The 20,616-nt window shown below is 36.9% G+C and overlaps 1 protein-coding gene across 1 annotated transcript in view; it reads right to left on the bottom strand.

Annotated features, from left to right (window-relative positions):
* The window catches only part of Ncapg (non-SMC condensin I complex subunit G), a 39,684-nt gene that overhangs the window by 7,423 nt on the left and 11,645 nt on the right, over positions 1 to 20,616 (bottom strand). Inside the window, exons 12-19 of the mRNA XM_005068794.4 lie at positions 17,087 to 17,197; positions 15,723 to 15,842; positions 12,753 to 12,977; positions 2,708 to 2,889; positions 2,150 to 2,324; positions 884 to 1,045; positions 517 to 652; positions 91 to 165 (exon numbers count right to left, since the gene is read on the bottom strand). Coding sequence (XP_005068851.2) covers positions 91 to 165; positions 517 to 652; positions 884 to 1,045; positions 2,150 to 2,324; positions 2,708 to 2,889; positions 12,753 to 12,977; positions 15,723 to 15,842; positions 17,087 to 17,197 — 1,186 coding nt within the window. The remainder of the gene's footprint in view (positions 1 to 90; positions 166 to 516; positions 653 to 883; positions 1,046 to 2,149; positions 2,325 to 2,707; positions 2,890 to 12,752; positions 12,978 to 15,722; positions 15,843 to 17,086; positions 17,198 to 20,616) is intronic.

Here is a 20,616-nt window from a genome sequence, read left to right as displayed (position 1 = left end):
AAAAAGAAATCTAAGAAAGTAAAGCTTGCAAAGTTAGTATTTTAATTTGAAAACAGTTGTAATAGAAGATGCCGTCAATCCACACATTACCTCTGTTAGTCTTTCCTTGTATGGATTTTGATGCTTGAGCTCCTTTTACATTCCTCGGAGGAGTCATATATCCTTCTACACACGGAATCATACAAAAATACAAACAAAAGACAGTCTTGTGTTTTAAAGTGATCTTTTTCTCTCACATAAAACAAACAGAAAATAGTCCTATTAGCTGCTACTGAAGGTTACAAAACATCACCATTTCAAAAATGTGAATACTACAAAATGAAGCTCTTGGCCAGATGGTAGGTAAAAAATGTGCTCAAATAAATTGAAAGGTAGAATAAACAGATGTATAATAGTTTTTCTAAGAGATTAAGAAGAAAAAGATTTTTTCATTTCTGAAATTCAATCAAAACAATAAAAATCTCAGTAAAGATGAAAATGTAAATTTTATAGATATTCAGGTCAGTATGCAATTACCATCTTCATTCTGAAGAACATTTGTAGTCGTGTCGACATCCTGTGCTACTACAGCTTGTTCAAATTCTTTACTTCCTTTTCCTAGCTGAATCTTGAGTTTCTCCAAAGCTCTCAGACATGTCCTATCTGTTACTTGCTGGGGGGAGGAGGGAAATATAAATTAATCTTTTAAAAGTTATATGCCGATACCAAGTTGTCTGAAAACATTTCTTAAATTATGATATTCATGAAGGAAACAATTATTTCAAATGAACAGGCAGACTATATATAACAGGTATTACTTAATATATCTATCTAAATTACATTCTGATAAACATAAACATAAACATAAACATGAACTACTCAAGAGTATTAAAAGTTGCTTTACCTCCAGAATCTCATCCAATAGAAGCAGGAGATCTTTTGTAGCCCCACTGCTGAGTTCTACAGAACTCAAAGCTTTTGTATAAACCCTATTTTCTGGTGTGCATGGACTTGTTAAAATCTCATTACAAATTTTTATAGCCAAGTTGTCATGTACTGTTAAGGCCTAAAAAAAATAAAAAGAAAAGGCTCTGTAAAATGAAAATGCTCTCTTCATAGTACAGATATATATATATATATAGTGCTGGGATTAAAGATTTGTTATCCCAAGTTCTGAGATCACCTTTGTGTGAGCGGTTTCTCTTGAGGAATGGATCAATTTCATGTAGCTCAATGTGGCCTTGAACTGACAGAGATCCATCTGCTTGTCTCTTGAGTCCTTGGATTATTGGTGTGTGCCACCACTGCCTGACTCTACGGCTAGCTAGTATGGCTGCTGGGATTAAAGGCGTGTATCACTATTGCCTGACCTCTTATGGCTTGTGGCTAGTTTTTCTTTCTGAACCCTCAACCAAGCATTAAAATCATAATATATCGCCATAAAAACAATGACACATTCATCATTCCTATAACAAATCTTATACTTTTCTGAAGTCCAAAAGCACATGATGGATAAAACTATTCCTTATAGTACAAGGCATATTTTGCTGAATATACTTTGTAATACAAACTTCTCAATAATATATAATGATGTGACAGAGTAGTCACTAAATAACAAAAATAAATAAATAAATGAACAACACTAAACTGTCAACTTCCAATTGGCATCTGAAATCATTAACACATCAAATTTCTAAGTGTTCAAGCAAATGTCATTAAAGGATTTTGAAACAGTTTAATTATAATTAAATTATAGGTGAGCTTGCAATTGGCTTACATGCTCCACTTAAGAGCCAAAATTAACTTGAGATACTATTGCCTTTAAATTGTTCTCATTACATTTGCAGATGTAATGAGTCTCAGATAGCAGAGGTCACTACTTCAGTGATTACCATGCAGGTGAGGAAGGAGGTTATGGAAATAATGAAGTTTTAGTAACGTCTAGGTTGTAAAACATTTGCACTAATTATTTCTATTTTCATGATTTCTCCACATTTCCCAAAAGACCTTTTCCCCTCTTGGAACTGCTTTATAAATCAGAAAAACAAAAACTTCAAAATATAAATGTAATTCATCACAGTTTCAAAGAACCCAGCAGAGGGAATTCTTTAACCAACCAATAGTGATCTTCATGCAACTGTATTTGCCACCCACAGGCTAACATACACACCTCATAATCTTGGGAATTTTTTCCCTGAGGATTTAATCTACTTGGTCTTGTGAGTTCAACAAGCAACTCAGCAACATTTGTGACATCGACTTCAGCTAAAGGAGATGACGCCGGGGCACTGGCCAGTGTTTGCACAGTTGGAATAAAGGCTTCTTCAAAGCATTCCTGATTAGTCCTATTGAAAAGCAATTCAAACTTTCAGTACAAGGACAAGAACATTTGCCCTGATGAAAGACTTCAGATCCCATTAACCTTTTTGGCTCTCCCTAACATCAAGCTTCTGAATCAAGTGATTTGACCAGAAACTCAATTTACAAGTATGTTGGCAAAACATTATTTGAGAAAAAAGTTTAATTCTAAAATATGCATAAAATAGATCTATTGAAGATAAGGCATATTCCATATTTAAAAATCTGGTAATATAATAATTATGTTATAATATTGTTACCTTCATCAACTGAAAGAAGGTGTATTAATTGCAAATGACTTGGATATAATTCAGGTGTGCATGGGGGACTGAATCTGACTTCAAATAAGACTTTATCAATGACTCAATACCTGCTTGCATAAGCAAACATGGGGAAAAACACGCCTAGACAATGTCGAAGTCGAACATCCTCTTCAGTCACAGGATTATACCATAACAAAATAAGTCGAGAAAGAATCCTGCTGCTGACCAAACGCCCAGAGAACATCAGCTTGGCTAGTCCTTCTGCGGCTCCTGTCCTGAGTTCAGATACCTAGTAAAAATGACACTCAATCAGAAAGTTTTATCTCTAGTTTCTTTATAAGATTATGTGTAACAGCTTAACTATCCAAAAATCATTAATCTTATTATGAATTTTATAAAAAAAGAAATATCACTGCAGGTTTGAAGCTAGCCTTGGCTATAAAGTTATAAACTAACTAAACTAACTAGGGCTACAGAACACAGCTGTCTCAAAAATCAGAACTAAAATAAAATACAAGATTACAATGAATAGTGCTCAGAGCAAAGTTTTGTAGAAATCAATTTCTATACTTAAAAAAAATCTCAAGTCAATAACCTAAATTACACCTTATTGAACAAGAAAAGAGCAAATAATCTGAGTGTAAACACAATTTAAAATTAGGCAAACAATAAAAAAATATGGAGAAAGAAAATCAGACATAACAAGGAAACTATGCATGGCTATCACTTATAAAATTAGATGAAAATTTTTCCATCAAAATAGTAGCAAACCAAATTCATTAACACAGTGAAAGGGCCATACATCATGAGCAAGCAGAATTTATCACAGAAATGCACAGGTGGTACATATAAGAATCAAGTGACTACATACCATTATCAACATGTCATAGAGAAGAAAATCCCTCATGATCATATTGACTGAAGCAAAAAGAACACTTGACAAAATTAAACATCTTTTTATTAAAATACAAACACAAAATAGCCAGGGATATAAGAATAGAAAGTAATCCTCTCAAAATGGTGAAGGACAGTCATTAAAACCTTATAACCAACCCATTTATTAACAAGATTCATAACGTTCCCCTTAAAACCAGGAAAAGACAAAGGATATCTGCTTCAGCTACTTAATACTGCACCACAAGAAGAAGCACAGCAATTGAACAAAAAACAAAAGGCATTAATATTGTACCTATTTAGAAATAACATGGTTCTACACAAAGAAAAATCCCAAGAATTCCCTTCCAAAGTTACCTAGTAGTGAGTCAATTCAATTCAGCAAAGCTGTAAAGTTAAAACATATGCACACGCACACATGCATGCATGTGTGTACCCATACCCACGCACACAGCCTTTTACACGCACGTATGCGTGTGTGTACCCATACCAGCGCACACAGCCTTTTACACGCACGCATGCGCGTGTGTACCCATACCCACGCACACAGCCTTTTACACGGACGCATGCGTGTGTGTACCATACCCACGCACACAGCCTTCAGCTGAAGTTCTGTTCTAGAACAGAACAGAAAATTAAGAAAACAAAAAAATATTTAATACGTTTTTTAAAGGGAAAGAATGTTCATTTGCAATAGTAACTGTTCTTCATTTCTGTTACTGTGATAAGTTTAGACTGGAATTCCTTCCACTTTCAGATCCCTTGACTTGGGGACTGCAGCCAGGTCGACTCCCGCTACCCCCACCTGCCCTGGACAACCAAGCGACCAGGAGCCTGCAGAGAGCTGGTCCACTTCCGCCTACACCCAGCGCAGAGGACAGAGGTGAGCACCGGGTCCCCATCTTAGACCCGCTTGCCCTCTCTCAGATCCCCTGGCTTCAGGACTGCATCCAGGTCCACTCACCCCCGACAGACGACCAAGTAACCAAGAGCCTGAGAGAGAAGTTGGTCCTCTTCTGCCCACACTCAGGGCAGTATCAGAGAGCAGAGGCCAGAGAGTATTGGATTTGCTTGCATCCACAGAAAGGGAACCTTGGTCGCCTACCCACCAGGAGAGGAAAAGACTCCTCCTACACCCACTGGAAGAAGTGATGGGGAATGGCAATATAAGAACGCACTCAACAACAGAAAAACAAATATGACACCACCAGAAGCTACAGATTCTATGCCAGTAAGACCCGAACATTAAAAACACTTTCATGAAAATGATAGAGGCCCTCAAAGAGGATGTAAGAAAATCACTTAAAGAAATGGAAGAAAAAACAAACCAAAAAAATGCAAGAAATAAAAGAAAAAACAAAACAAAAAATCCAACAAATGCAAGAAAGGGAGGAAAACACGAAGCAAAAATTACAAGAAACAATTCAAACAGTGCAAGGGTTGAAAGCTGACATGGAGACAATAAAAAAAACCACAGTCTGAGGAATGCTGGATATAGAAAACTGGGGAAACAGTCAGGTACTACAGATGCAAGTATAACCAACAGAATACAAGAGATGGAAGAGAGAATCTCAGGTGTTGAAGACACACTAGGAGAAATAGATTCATCGACCAAAGAAAATCTTAAATCCATCCAACAAATCCCTAACACAAAATATCCAGGAAATATGGGATACCGTGAAAAGACCAAACCTAAGAATAATAAGTATAGAAAGTGAAAAACCCAACTCAAAGGGACAGAAAGCATATTCAAAAAAAATCACAGAAGCAAACTTTACCAGCCTAAAGAAAGACATGCCAATGAAAGTACAAGAAGCTTACAGAACACCAAATAGAGTAGACCACAAAAAAAGTTCCCTCCCCAAATAATAATCAAGACCCCAAGCATACAGAATAAATAAAAAATACTTAGAGCAGCTAAGGAAAAAGGTCAAATAACATATAAAGGCAAAATAAGAATTACTCCTGACTTCTCCATGAAAACTCTGAAAGCCAGAAGGTCCTGGATAGATATTCTATCAGCCCTAAGAGACCAAGGATGCCAGCCCAGACTACTATACCCAGCAAAGTTTCAATCAATATAGATGGAGAAAACAAGATATTCCATGACAAAATCAGATTTAAAAAAATACATATCCACTAACCCAGCCCTACAGAAACTTCTGGAAGGAAAACTCCAGTACAAGGAAGTTAACTACAACCAGAAAAACATAGGCAATGGATAATCCCACTTTACCAACACCCAAAGGAGAAAAGGGAAGGAAATCCACATACTATTCCACCAAGAACAACCACTCCAAAACAAACGAGAACGAGCAATCAAAGGTCATTAATATACCTCAATATGAATGGTCTTAACTCGCCCATAAAGAGACACAGGCTAACAGAATGGATTGGAAGACAGAGCCCATCCTTCTCCTGCATACAAAAAACACACATCAGCCTCAAATACAGACATTACCTCAGAGTTAAGGGTTGGGAAAAGATTTTCCAATCAAATGGTCCCAAGAAAGAAGCAGGGGTAACAATCCTAATATCTAACAAACTAGACTTCAAACTGAAATTAATCAAAAGAGAGGGAGATCATTTCATATTCATCAAAGGAAAATATCCACCAAGATGAAGTCTCGATTCTGACCATCTATGCCCCAAATATAAAGGCATCCACATTCATAAAAGAAACAATACTAAAACTCAAAACACACATAAAACTTCATATACTTATAGTGGGAGACTTTAACATCCCACTCTCACCACTAGAAAGGAATACCAGACAGAAATTTAACAAAGAAACAAGAGAACTAATAGAAATTATGACCCAATTGGGTTTGACAGACATCTATAGAACATTCCATCCAAACACAAAAGAATATACCTTCTTCTCAGTGCCACATGGAACCTTCTCAAAAACTGACCACATACCTGGCAACATAGCAAACCTCAACAGGTACAAAAAAAATTGAAATACCTCCATGTATCTTATCAGAACACCATGCTTTAGAGTTCAACAACAACAAAAACTGCAGAAACTCTACAAACTCAAGGAAATTGAATAATACACTATTGCACGACTCCTGGGTAAAAGAAGAAATAAAAAAAGAAATCAAAGACTTCCTGGAATTCAATGAGAATGAAGACACAACATACCCAAACTTATGGGACACTTTGAAAGCAGTGCTGAGAGAAAAAAGTGTTCACATGAAGAAACTGGAGAATAGTCACACTAGAGAATTAACAGCACAGATGAAAGCTCTAGAACACAAAGACGCAAACTCACCCAGGAGGAGCAGACGCCAGGAAATAATCAAACTGAAGGCTTAAATCAATAAAGCAGAAACTAGGAAAACAATACAAAGAATCAGTATAACAAAGGGTTGGTTCTTTGAGAAAATCATCAGCATAGACAAACCTTTATCCAAACTCACCAAACGGCAGAATGTGAGCATGCAAATTGACAAAATCAGAAATGAAAAGGGGGACATAACAACGGACACTGAGGAAATTCAGAGAATCATCAGGTCATACTTTGAAAACCTGTACTCCACAAAATTCGAAAATTTAAAGGATATGGACAACTTCCTGGATAGATATCACCTGCCAAAATTAAATCAAAAACAGATAAGCAATTTAAATAGCCCCATAAAACCTAAGGAAATAGAAGCAGTCATCAAAAGTCTCCCAACAGAAAAGGCCCAGGGCCAGATGGCTTTAGTGCACAATTTTACCAGAAATTCAAAGAACAGTTTATACCAATTCTCCTCAAAGTATCCCATGCAATAGAATGAGAAGGGTCTTTGCCAAACTTTTTACAAGGCTTCAACATTGATACCCAAGCCACACAAAGACAAAACTAAGAAAGATAACTTCATACCAATTTCCCTGATGAACATTAATGCAAAAATACTCAATAAAATACTGGCAAATGAATCCAAGAACACATCAGAAAAATCTTCCACCATGATCAAGTAGGCTTCATCCCAGGAATGCAGGGATGGTTCAACATTAGAAAATCTATCAATGTAATCCACCATATTAACAAACTGCGAAAGAAAAATCACATGATCATCTCACTAGATGCTGAAAAAGCCTTTGACAAAATCTAATACCCATTCATGATAAGGGTGTTGGAGAGATCTGGGATAACAGGAACATACCTAAACATAATAAAAGCTATATACAGCAAACCAACAGCCAACATCAAACTAAATGGACAGAAACTCAACGCAATTCCTCTAAAATCAGGAATAAGACAAGGCTGCCCCCTATCCCCATACCTCTTCAATATTGTACTGGAAGTTCTAGCTAGAGCAATAAGACAACAAAAGGAGATCAAGGGGATACAAATTGTAAAGGAAGAGGTAAAACTTTCACTATTTGCAGATGATATGATAGTTTACGTTAAGTGACCCAAAGAACTCTATGAGGGAACTCTTACAGCTGATTAACACCTTCAGCAAAGTGGCAGAATACAGGAACAATTTAAGAATACAGTAGCCCTACTATATACAGACAATAAGAGGGCTGAGAAAGAAATCAGAGAAACATCACCCTTTACAATTGGCACACAAAACACAAAATACCTTGGGATAACGATAACCAAACAAGTGAAAGACCCGTATCGCAAGAACTTTGAGTCTTTAAAGAAAGAAATTAAAGAAGACACTAGAAAATGGAAAGGTCTCCCATGCTCTTGGATAGGTAGAATCAATATAGTAAAAATGGCAATCCTGCCAAAAACAATCTACAGACTCAATGTAAACCCATCAAAATTCCAGCACAATTCTTCACAGACCTTGAAAGAACAATTCTCAACTTTATATGGAAAAAGAAAAAACACACGATAGCCAAGACAACCCTACTCAACAAAGCAACATCTTGAAGGCATAACCATTCCTGACTTCAAGCTCTATGATAGAGCTATAGTCCTGAAAACAGCTTGGTATTGGCACAAAAATAGACAGGTAGACCTGTTGGGGAAGTTCTGTGTATATGTCAATAAATTACTACTGGCCAATAGGAATCTAGATAGATGGGGCTAGGAGTCCAGGAAGATTCTGGGAAGGAGAAACACAGGAGAGTCGAGATGTAACGCCATTGGGGTAGGAAGCCCGGAAACCTCTCCGGTAAGAGACATACTTAGATTAACAATTATGGGGTAATTACTTAAGTCAGAGCTAGCCAGTAAGAAACAAGCAAAGGCCAACAGCTTCATAATTAATAGAGCCCAGGCGGCTGGCAGGGGAGAAACCAAAGCGGCTAGCAAAGAAAAAGCTTCTCTTAACAGAATGGTTGTCAGGAGTGTGATTGAATTTCCACGCAAAACAACAAAAGCTTTAAAGGAATTTTAGAAACAGAAGAACAGAGAGAAGCACAGATTTTGGTAGCAGCATTTTTCTCAGGTGTGCTCTGTTTTGCTATCGACAAGACGAGATTCACGTGGCTCGCTTACCAGTCTTCCTGACTCGGCATAAAAAGAAAAAAAAAAAAACAGTAAGGTTGTTTTAAGAGACTCTGCTAACAATTGAAAAGTTGTACGTACAGCTGGAAGTGGCAGCTTTTGCTGGATGTCAGCATGGACTGAGGCGGTAAGCTGGAGTCGCGCTTATGCCCGCCATCTTGACGAAAAACCGACAGTTTAAAACAGCCGCGGCTTTACAGATAAGACACGTGGCCAGAAAAACAAAGATTTACAGTAAAGTCAGACTTGGATGAACAAACCTCTAAAGGTTTACAGTGTGTTTAAAACTATACGTGAGATTGAGAGAGAAAATAAAACAACAAAGTGGTATATAAATACAAAAGCCGGCGTTGTAGTGGCGCACGGTAGGATTTCCTCCAGAGGCAGAGGCAGGCAGATTTCCAAAGAGAAACCCTGTCTCAGAGAAAAAGAAATAAAAGTAAAAGAAATAAAGTAATAATAGAAATAAATAAGCCACGTAAAGATGGAAAATACACAGAGAGTCTGGATACTGTACGTTATTGTGTTTTTCAGTTTTATAATTGCTCAGGAAGGAACTGCTACTAAAGTACACTTGATTATAAATGCTGCTGAATTAATCCAACTTCTATCTTTTGAAAATGCCTTGACTTTAAAATTTAAGTATAAGGATATGTTACTTGGAAAAGGAGATTTTACTTATGTTTCCACAGAAAATGAAAAGCTGAGGATTCCTTCCAGGCTTCTGTGGTTTGACGAACCAAGACCCCCGGAAGCAGTGGATTAGATGTTCCAACAATTGAAACAGCTAAGATGATGCAGTCTTACAGACCCCGAAAATATGGACTTATACAGGTTTCTGAGTTTTGTCATGATCCCCATGGTATAAACAGCACCCCCTTCCAGCACGAAGCAGTTTGGAATGAGCGACGTCCCAATTCCCATCTTGTTTATAAATCTTTGTTTTCATTTAAATGGGGTTCTTTATAATTGGTTAATGATCACAACCAACCCCTTTTTTAATGGTAAAAAAGGGAATTATGGCATGTGTATTGTTTTTCATTTATTGATACAAATTCAAGGTCAATTTTGTGATATGTATATTTCTCCTCTTGATTAAGTATTGTGCTTATACTGATCTTTTAAAATGTAATGCATAATTGAATACAGATTATAGATAGTTGCTTATAATAGTTAGAATTTATAGTTAGGTAAGTTAGATTTTCTAGATATACAGAAATATATTTGAGATAGATAAACAGTCTTCAAACCTCTCAAAGACCTTCAGAAAATGGCATTTAAAATGGTTTAGGGTTTTTCTTGACAATGAAAAATGTCTGCTCCTGGCAGCACCAATTATGTCTGAGAGGAAGATGGGCATCGAAGAAACTTGTTATGGAGTTTGCTTTCAACATGGCAAGATTAGCCATTTGGTCAAGAAACTGCTCTTGCCTAGACTGTTTGACTGTTGCTGTATAAACTGGACATGCAGGACCCACAGGAAAGTGACTGCTGAACTCAGTCTTACAGGGTTCCTGCTTCATGAAAGAGTCTAAGAGACTTTCTACAGGACAAAGAAAAATGACTGACAGACTGCCAATGCAGATGGACAGTTTGAAATTTCCTGCTTTGCTGAGAAGTGTTCCAGACACATTGTGGCCTATGGGTTGAAGATGGATGCCCCAACGTTACAGAGGAACTTTGGGTGACTCTCCAGGCAGTAAGATGTCTCTGTCAATCCTAGTGTTTATATGTTATCCTTCTGTGGTCTTTGATGGAGTTGAAGACAGATAGTTATAATTATAGTTTTCCTTAGTGATGATAAAAGATAAGCTACATATAGGACTTTGGACTCACAAGGATGGGATGGATGATATTTTCTTTAAATCTTGCTAAATGTTGACAAAATATTGTAGCTGTGTTCTTACTTGATAACTATTCTGTCATATACAATTTGACTATGTAAAAGTTAAGACCTTTCTTTTTGTTTAAACAGAAAAGAGGAGATGTTGGGGAAGTCCTGTGTATATGTCAATAAATTACTGCTGGCCAATAGGAATCTAGATAGGTGGGGCTAGGAGTCCAGGAGGATTCTGGGAAGGAGAAACACAGGAGAGTCGAGATGTAACGCCATTGGGGTAGGAAGCCCGGAAACCTCTCCGGTAAGAGACATACTTAGATTAACAATTATGGGGTAATTACTTAAGTCAGAGCTAGCCAGTAAGAAACAAGCAAAGGCCAACAGCTTCATAATTAATAGAGCGTCTTGTGTGTTTATTTGGGGACTGCAATGCGGCAGAGCCCAGGCGGCTGGCAGGGGATAAACCAAAGCGGCTAGCAAAGAAAAAGCTTCTCTTAACATAGACCAATGGAATCGAATTGAATACTCTGAGATTAATCCACAAACCTATGAACAGCTGATTTTAGACAAAGAAGCTAAAAATATATAATGGAAAAAAGAAAGCATCTTCAACAAATGGTGCTGGCATAACTAGATATTGGCATGTAGAAGACTGCAGATAGATTCATGTCTATCACCATGCACAAAACTTAGGTCCAAATGGATCAAAGACCTCAACATAAATCCAACCATACTGAACGTGTTAGAAGAGAAAGTGGGAAGTACCCTTGAACCAATTGGTACGGGAGACCGCTTCCTGAACATAACACCAGTAGCATAAACACTGAGATCGACAATTAATAAATGGGACCTCCTGAAACTGAGTAGCTTCTGTAAGGCAAAGGACACAGTCAACAAGACACAAAGGCAACCCACAGATTGGGAAAAGAAATTCACTAACCCCTCATCTGACAGAGGGCTGATCTCCAAAATTTACAAAGAACTCAAGAAGCTACTCTCCAAAACACCAAAGGACCCAATTAAAAAGTGGGGGACTGAACTAAATAGAGAATTCTCAATAGAGGAGTCTAAAATGGCTGAGAGACACTTAAGAAAGTGCTCAACATCCTTAGCCATTAGGGAAATGCAAATCAAAACAACCCTGAGATATCATCTTACTCCTGTCAGAATGGAAAACTAAGTAATAGCAGAGAGACTACATTAATAGCCCCTACCTGTTAAGGTTGATGACTACCTTATATGGCATCCTAGAACCTTCATCCACTGACTGATGGAAGCAGAGACAGATACCCACAGCTAAACACTGAACTAAAATTCTGGAACCCAGTGACAGAGATGGAGGAGTGATGAGCAAAGGGGTCAAGACCGTGCTGGTGAAACCCTCAAAGACAGCTGACTGGACAAGGAGGAGCTCTTGAATCCCAGACTGATGGCTACAAGGCCAACAGGGGACTGATCCAGACTCCATGAATGAAGTGTCAGTGAGGAGGCCTCAGAAATCTCTGGGGCCTTGGGTAGTACATTAGTATTCACCATGGCACACAAATGAACTTTGGGAGCCCATTCCACATGGAGAGATGATCTCTCAGCCTGGACCCAAGGGGAAAGGCCTAGGTCGTGACCTGGATGAAATGACAGACTCTGGAGATCCCTCCAAGGTGGGCCTCACCCTCTTTGGGGAATGATGTGAGGATTAGGCTGGGGGAGGGGGCTGGGGGACGGACAATGGGGGGAGCTGGGATTGACATTTGAAGCATGAATGTTTCTAATTTAAATTAAAAAAAGGAAAAGAATACTGTGATAAAAATCCTGCAATTGTTTGCATACCAATTTTATAATGAAAGCTAATCATAATACATTTAAGATTTGTCAAAGGCAAACTTTGGTACAAAAAGTAGAGCTAAGAACATAAACACATGCTACAAATATTTCATAACATTAGTGCTAAATGATTTCTTACCTCACTATCTAAGAAATCAGAAAGGAATTTCAGAACATTCTTAGCTGTGGCAGTCTCTTCAACATCCTTTGTGTCTTGTTCATTGTCACTCTTTATTTCTTCATCTTCACACTGAATGGCCTTAACTTTCTTCGTTTTAAATGGTTCAATCCCAAATGTCATCAGTTGGTCAAAGACAGCCTTTAAGGCACTGATTTTTATTGTGACATCATCAATTTGCAAAACCTACAATTAAACATGAACCCCAAAAAATTCAACTTAATTGTATATCCTAAATAAAATTATGTTTTCTTAGTTAAATTTCAATGACAGTGCTAAGTGTAAACAAAATAACTCTTTGCAGAATTAAAATTTCAATTTTGTTTAATTTTAATTATTTTGTTTTTTGAAGACAGAGTTTCTCTGTGTAACAATCCTGGCTATCCTAGAACTCACTCTGAAGACCTTGAACTCACTGAGATCCACCTGCCTCTGTTTCCCATTAAGGCATGTGCCAACCACCTAGCTAAAATTTTAATTAAAAGAAATGCGTTTCAACTTTTATTATTAGCACTTAACAAGTTTTCTTATTCTGATACAGACATTTCATTTATCTAAAAATTGTCCAATGAAAGCCCTGAGAATACTTATTTTTAAAAAACTTTTATAGAGCTAGGCATGGTAGTGCATACCTTTAATCTCAGCACTCTGGGGACAGAGGCAGCATGTCTCTGAGCTTAAGGCAAATTTAGTCTATAAAACGAGGTGCAGAACAGCCAGGGCTACACAGAGAAACCCTGTCTCAAAATACCAAAATTAAGTAAATAAGGTAATAAGAAACAAACAAAAACAAAAGCCCAACTGATGGGGGAAGTCCTTCTGTGAATATGTAAATAAAGCACTGTTGGCCAATAGGGAAGCAAGACAGGTGGGACTAGGAGTCCAGGAGGATTCTAGGAAACAGAGGCACAGTCAGTCACAATGTAGGGCATCGGAGGAGTAAGAGGTCCGGACCCTTTCTCTGGTAAGAGAACACCACATGGAAATACTCAATATTAGCAGTTATGGGTTAATAATTAAGTCAGAGCTAGCCGATAAGAAACCAAGCCAACAGCTTCATAATTAATACAGTGTCTCATGTGTTATTTGGAGGCTGAGACAGCAGCAGGACCCAAGCAGCTGGCGGGAAGGCTACACGTTACACCCAACTTTTAAAAAGATACAAGGTTGAATCTACTCAGTAGTTATCTTCTTTTGATCATGGACTCTGTTGTATAAACTAAGAATAAACTATAAATAAAAAGTAAAAATAAATTAAAAATCATAACTCAGAATAGTATACAAAATATAGGCAAACTTCAAAGTTTTCTGCCCTTCAATCTGCTATCATTCTCAAATGCTCTTAACTTTTAAGACACACCAGATGCAACAATTGTATTACATGAGGTTTGAGATCAAAAGAATCAAAACAAACAAATTTTCTTCCCTGAATTGTTCATAGTGGAAATCTGTATTTTTTCAGTGTAAGTTCTTGGAAGACATGAACATCCTGCAAACTCTTTCTCCTGTTAAACTTCACTTTGCTTAGACTTTCCCAGCCATATGTCCTCCTGTTACTCTAACAGGCAAAGCAAAGTACTACACTTAAGAAGTATTACACCCAAGAACCCTCTCCTCTATTCTGTTTCCTAAGACACTGAGATGTCTGAGATGCAGAGGTTGCTCAGCAGTTAAGAGCAGTTATTGCTCTTGCAAAGGACACAAGTTCAGTTCCCAGCACCCATGCCAGGCAGCTCACTACCAGCTGTAACACCAGCCCTTGGGGATTCAATGCCCTTGTCTGCCTCCATGGACACCCAAACAAACATAGCATATAAATACTATAGCACAAATTCTTTTTGGTCTTAAAAATAAAAACTTAGAGTCAGCTATCAGGGGGGGAAAGTTGAAGGATTAGAGAAATAGAGCAGCCAACCACTAGAGTTCTTACCTCTACCAATACTCAGACCAAAGGGACAATCCTGTCCTCAGACTGTGTCCTCAAACTGCCTCCTCAGACTGACTGCTCCTCAGATACTTCAGAACAACTGTTGCTCAGACTGCACTGAGCTCTTGTCTCCTCCCACCTTATATTTTCTCTCTGCCCGGCCATATCACTCCTGTCTCCACCTCCCTGGTGCTGAGATTAAAGGCATGGGTGGGATCCCAAGTGCTGGGATCAACTTTCTCTTTTAGACCGAATCAATTTCATGTAGCCCAAGGTGGCCTTGAACTATTAAGAGATCTGCCTGCACTATCTCATGACTTCTGGGATGAAAGGTATGTGCCACCACTGACTGGCCTCTATTGCTAACTAATGTGGCTAGCTCTGCACTCTGATCCTCAGGCAAGCTTTATTTGCTATAGCATAAACAAAATATCACCATAATATACACACACAGATATACACAGAAAAATAAAAATTAAAAAAATAACCCAAGTATATATATATAAAGCCTGCTCTGCTCTTTAACTTTTAACTTTTCTCTATGATCCTGATTGTCAAAATATGACTAAGTCTACCATCAATGAAATAGTCCCTCTCCCTCTTCTTATTCCTATTACTGCTGCTGCAAAACTCTATCTTTGCTCAGCTGGCATAACACATATTTGTTTTTCATTGTTTGTTTCCCTTTCAGGAAAACAAGCTCCAATAACACAAACTTAAGTTGGTTCTATTTACCGCTTAACTAATGTGCTTATCTTAAGCTGAGAACACTGTTAGCACAAAGTATGCATTCATATAAGCTACATACTCAAATTGTTACTTCATTTTTTTTCTATAAGGACATCTTGTAAGATATCAAGATAAAAATTGAATCCCTACAGATTATCCACAATCATCAATAAGCATATGAATACATTCAAATATTAACATATCATCAAAGATACAGCGCATTTCAGGAAATAGACACATGATTTTTGTCATAAAAATCATAAAATAAATCATACCTGTAAAAATAACATAAAGTGTTTACTTGCAAAATCCTGATTCTGTAGTCCACAGCATCCCAAGCACAAAACAGCCAAATTTCTTACTATAGGATGAACACTTATTATTCCAGGAAGAATCTACAACAAAGTAAAAATTAAAATAATTTTGACCAAGGCAAGACATTTACAATGCCATATTAAAATCACCATCAAAATGATGACTTCCATATAATTTTGTAAGGCTATTTCATTCTCATACTAATATTAAAGAAGAAAGTTTTATCAGTTAAAAATGAAAAGGGGTAGTTACAAAGCAGAATAAACAGAACACAGCAAGAACAATGCTCCTGTTTCAATATGTAACACTCCCACATCTGCTAAAACTGATTCAAGGACTCCCAATGCTAAGAATGAGACAAACCTCCTTAATATAATGTGTAGTACTTCCTGCATCCTCATTTCAGACACGTTTTACTGCGTTTTTAGCATGCTTAACAGTCTGATTTCGATGACTCTTATTCACAATCACCCAACAGAAATAGAGTCCACAAATAGAAATCACATGTCATTTTGGTTATTTTAAAATCCATATTAAAGCAAAAGGAAATCAGTAAAAGTACTATTTTTATATTATAGTTTACCTTATATACTCAAAATATTGCTATAGAATATAAATTACAAAATTTTTTAGTGAGACAAATTTATATTCTTCCATCTTTAAAACTGTTTTACTATGCATCAATCTAAACTAGTTTTTAATAGTTATACATGACTCTGGTTTTAAATGTTCTTCATATCTCTTTTTCATGTATCTTTTAAATATTATAGCAGGATCGTTCTCCTTGAATAAGTCAAACCCTGCAATTAAGTTAACTTATAACCATATAAATATTCACAAGCAGTGTCAATAGCCTAAGTAACTATTCTTTATATTTTAATTATATTACTTTCCCCCTTCCCTTTGTTCCCTTCAACCCCTTCCATGTAGCCTCCCACCCACTGCATTCTCCCCATATCTTCTTTTAAATGGATAGCCTCTTTTTTGTTATTATCGCACACATAAGTACATAAATATATATAGTATCTATTTTTAACGTCGCCCTCACTTGAGCAGAAGATCCAGGATGGCAATCTGCATGTTTTATATTTTATGCAAACTGTATGTTAAGCATTTCTTAGATACCATGCATTCAATGAACATATAATACTGAGAGAACTGATTATATTTTATTTAAAACACATATGAAGTAGTCACTGTGGATATACATAGTTCACTATTTGTATTTATCAGATGTTTTAAATGATAGCCTTATTTCAAGTACTAATGAACATATTGTATAATAAGGTATAAGAGTATAAGGCCTCAGAGGCCAGCAGTATACCAAAGATTCAACGATTCCATTCATGGTTGCACCAATTCCAGCTGAAATGGACATCTGCTTCAATAGTTCATAGCACATAATAAGACACTTCTGTAATGTTTCGGCATCATTCTAAAACAAGGGACAAAATATCCAGCATTAGTAAGAATATCTTTTGCCTATCCCTTAAACAATTTCTCTCTTGAGACTTTTTCTATGGCATATTGTCACTCTCTGTTCCCTAGGCAATTTTGTCCAACTATGCAACTATATTTTTCATTTATGAGCTGGCCCAGTGTTATTTTTCTCCTAGATTGAAACTTTCCATCCTAAAAGGAAGCTCCTTAAACAGAAGGCAAACAACTCAAAATACATTCAGGAAATCACTGAAAGTGACCAGAATCACTAAACCCCTCCCTGCCAGAGTAAGCAGTAAAAGCTGAAAAGACTTTTAGACAAGCCACCAACAGAAACTCTGATACCAAACCAGCTGCCTGGAAGAAGCAGAAAAAAGCTGAGCTGTTAGAGGGTTAGAACAAGTAAGGCACCTGGGAAAAACATTCTCCAACCTGCAGAGTATATAGTGTGCTACAGCTTTGTGAGCTGTCACCAACTCTAGGGTGGGCTTTGGTGATGCAGATGAATCACTTTTGCTCCTATAAGTAACCCCAGCAAAACTCAGTATTTTGCCAAGTTGGACTTTGATGGTATCCGTACTTTGGTCTATCGTGGGACACCTATTTGGGTGAACAGATGTGTGCATTGCATCTGTCACATAATACCCAGCTATCTTCAAAATTCCAACTTCTTATATACAAGCAAGACAATACACTTCTTGCATGTTCCATGGGCTCCTCAAAGACAACACATAAAAAATGGAACTAATAAATTACTTAGTTTCTAACTCATGCATTCTATAATATTAGGACCAACTCTCTTCATTTGTCCAAAGCAAAAAAGACCTAAGAAACTCGTGTGCCTCTCTTCTTCCTACTACAAAACATTAAATAACTCTAGCATCCATCTCTTCTATTTGTATTCACCATTGTCTCATTCACAGTGCCATTATCTCAAGCTATCCTTCTAACAATCTGCTAAGAATTATGACTATCTAGGCTTTTATCACTTTCTCATCTATTTTCAAATACTAACCATTCTAAAGACAAATACTCATCCTACTCTTTAAATATTCCTGAATCCACCATCATCTCTGAATAAGGTAGATTCTTTAATATTGACTAGCTAAGGCATTACATTTACTTGGCCCTTAACATTTTCTGACTCATCTATTACCAATCCAATTCTCTCTCCATGTAAACCTCAAGTTTTAAAGCACAAGCACCCTTTTTTAAACCCTGGGACATCACACATACAATTACAACATCTGTATTTCCTTAACTACTCATTAAGACAACACAAAGTGCTTTTAAAAGCATAAATTTTATAGTAACTATTTAGTTTGAAAGACCAGTAGAATTTAGGGGCAATAAGAATAATGAATGCATATTTGTAAAGTTCTTGAAGGGGTAATCACCTGACTAGCCTACCCCTAAATTAGGAGAGACAAATCAACCATCCTTACACTTGTTAGGTTGTACTATGTGTGATGGTTAATCCTGTAACAACTTGATTGGAATGAGAATCAGCTAGTGAACAATAGTAAAGCATACCACTGGATGTGTCTGTTAGGGTATTTCCAAAGGCAATTAAAGAAGGAAGGGAAGACCCACTCTGAATACAAGTAGCACCATCCCACAGGCTGGAGGTCTGAAGAAGAACACAAGGCAGGCAAGGAAAAAACAGCGTAGTAGTACTTCTTTTCCCTGCCTGTCAGGACGGGAGCCCTTCTACCATACCCTCTCAACCCTAATGTGCAGAAACCTCTGAAACTATGAGCCCAAACAAACACTCCTGCCCTTCCAACTTAACTAGTATCCCATAACAATGAAAAGTCTAACACATTAATGTTATTCACATCTCATGTTAATCTCTGAGGAACCCAGTAGCATTCTACATAGATTACATACCTCTCAATAAAAGTTCTAGTTTCCTAATCACATTGTTACATTAGAATTAAAATAGTTAAGGCCCCCAAAGAGGACAAAAAGACACTCAATGTTCAAAGGAAGTCAAGAGATTATTAATCAGACTATTAATCAGGTAGATTATCTTTACAAATGTTTTCCTTACCTTTTGGGGAAGGAGGGACAGACAGAGCTAAGAATCAAACCTAGGGCCTTGCATATACTAAGCAGGCACTTTCATACTGAGCTACATCTCCATTCTTTAGATTTTTGAAACAGGGCCTATGTAACCCAAGATGGCCTTGATCCAGATCTTCTTCCTCTAACTCAAAGCACTAACACTACAGAAACACACCATGACACTTGTCCAAATAGTTTCTTAATTTTAATTTTTTTGTTGTTGTTCCTCAAATCTGATAGGCTAAGATAAGCCACTGATTGCAAATAAGCTACTAACTATAAAAATAAATGAGTCATTCTCACTGGGAAAGTGAGGTGTTATGTTAGGATATATTTATGGCTAAAAAGTTTAAGGATACATGATTAATTCTAAAACACTCTTATATATGGTAAGCTTTCCTATTCAGCACTGCCTTAAGCACTCCCCAAATCAAAGTGCAATAGTAGGTACACTCAATACAAAGACAAGATCTTTAAAAATACAAAATATATAAATGGATACATTCTATCATATGCTAAAATAAATTCATGACCAAAGACACAATCCTTTTAAGAGATAATTTGTTAAATGGCTAAGTTAGAAAACAGAAAAACTTCAAATATTACTAAATGTCAAGTGTTTCATTAAAAATAAGTAACAAAGCTGTGACTGGAAAAAGGGTTATGTGATTTTAAGTACTTGGTGTTCTCATAGAAAACCAGATCCTGTTCCTAGTACCACATAGCAGCTCGTAACCATCTGAAGCTCAAGTTTCTAAACATCTGATGCTCTCTTCTGACCTCCAAGAGCACCCGGCACACATATAATATACACACGCACGCACGCACGCAAGTAAAACACTCATATAGATAGTTTTAAAAAATATACATAAATTAATTTTAAAACACAAATAAATGAACTTTAAAAAAATAACAAAGCTGTTTGATTTTTTTCTAACCATGTAAATGTACATTTACCTAAGAAGATACCAAATCTCAGTTAAAGTATTTCTTTACCAAAGATTCTTTTTTAGCAATAAAAAGGTCATGGACCTTTCACAAAAGGGAAAGATGGATACAATTCCTTTAGACCATTCCAGAAAAATAAGTAAATGAATAAAACATCTACGTAAATCACTAGAAGACTAGTGATTTAATAAAGCATTAAAATTCCAGGAATCAGCATAACAAGGGAACAAGTTCTAGATATACAAATTAAAGGTTATTTTTCAAAGTCCAAAAATGTTAGGCCTGGTGTGGTGGCATACCACTTTAATCCCAGCACTAGGGAGGTAGAGGCATAGACAAGTAGATCTCCATTAATTCAAGGCTAGCTTGGTCTACACATCGAGTTACAGGCCAGTCAGG

Source organism: Mesocricetus auratus, unplaced genomic scaffold (genome assembly GCF_017639785.1).
Source record: "Mesocricetus auratus isolate SY011 unplaced genomic scaffold, BCM_Maur_2.0 Super-Scaffold_100006, whole genome shotgun sequence".
NCBI lineage: Eukaryota > Metazoa > Chordata > Mammalia > Rodentia > Cricetidae > Mesocricetus > Mesocricetus auratus.
The sequence above is the reverse complement of the archived record's forward strand: the minus strand, read 5'-3'. Positions and strand labels throughout refer to the sequence as shown.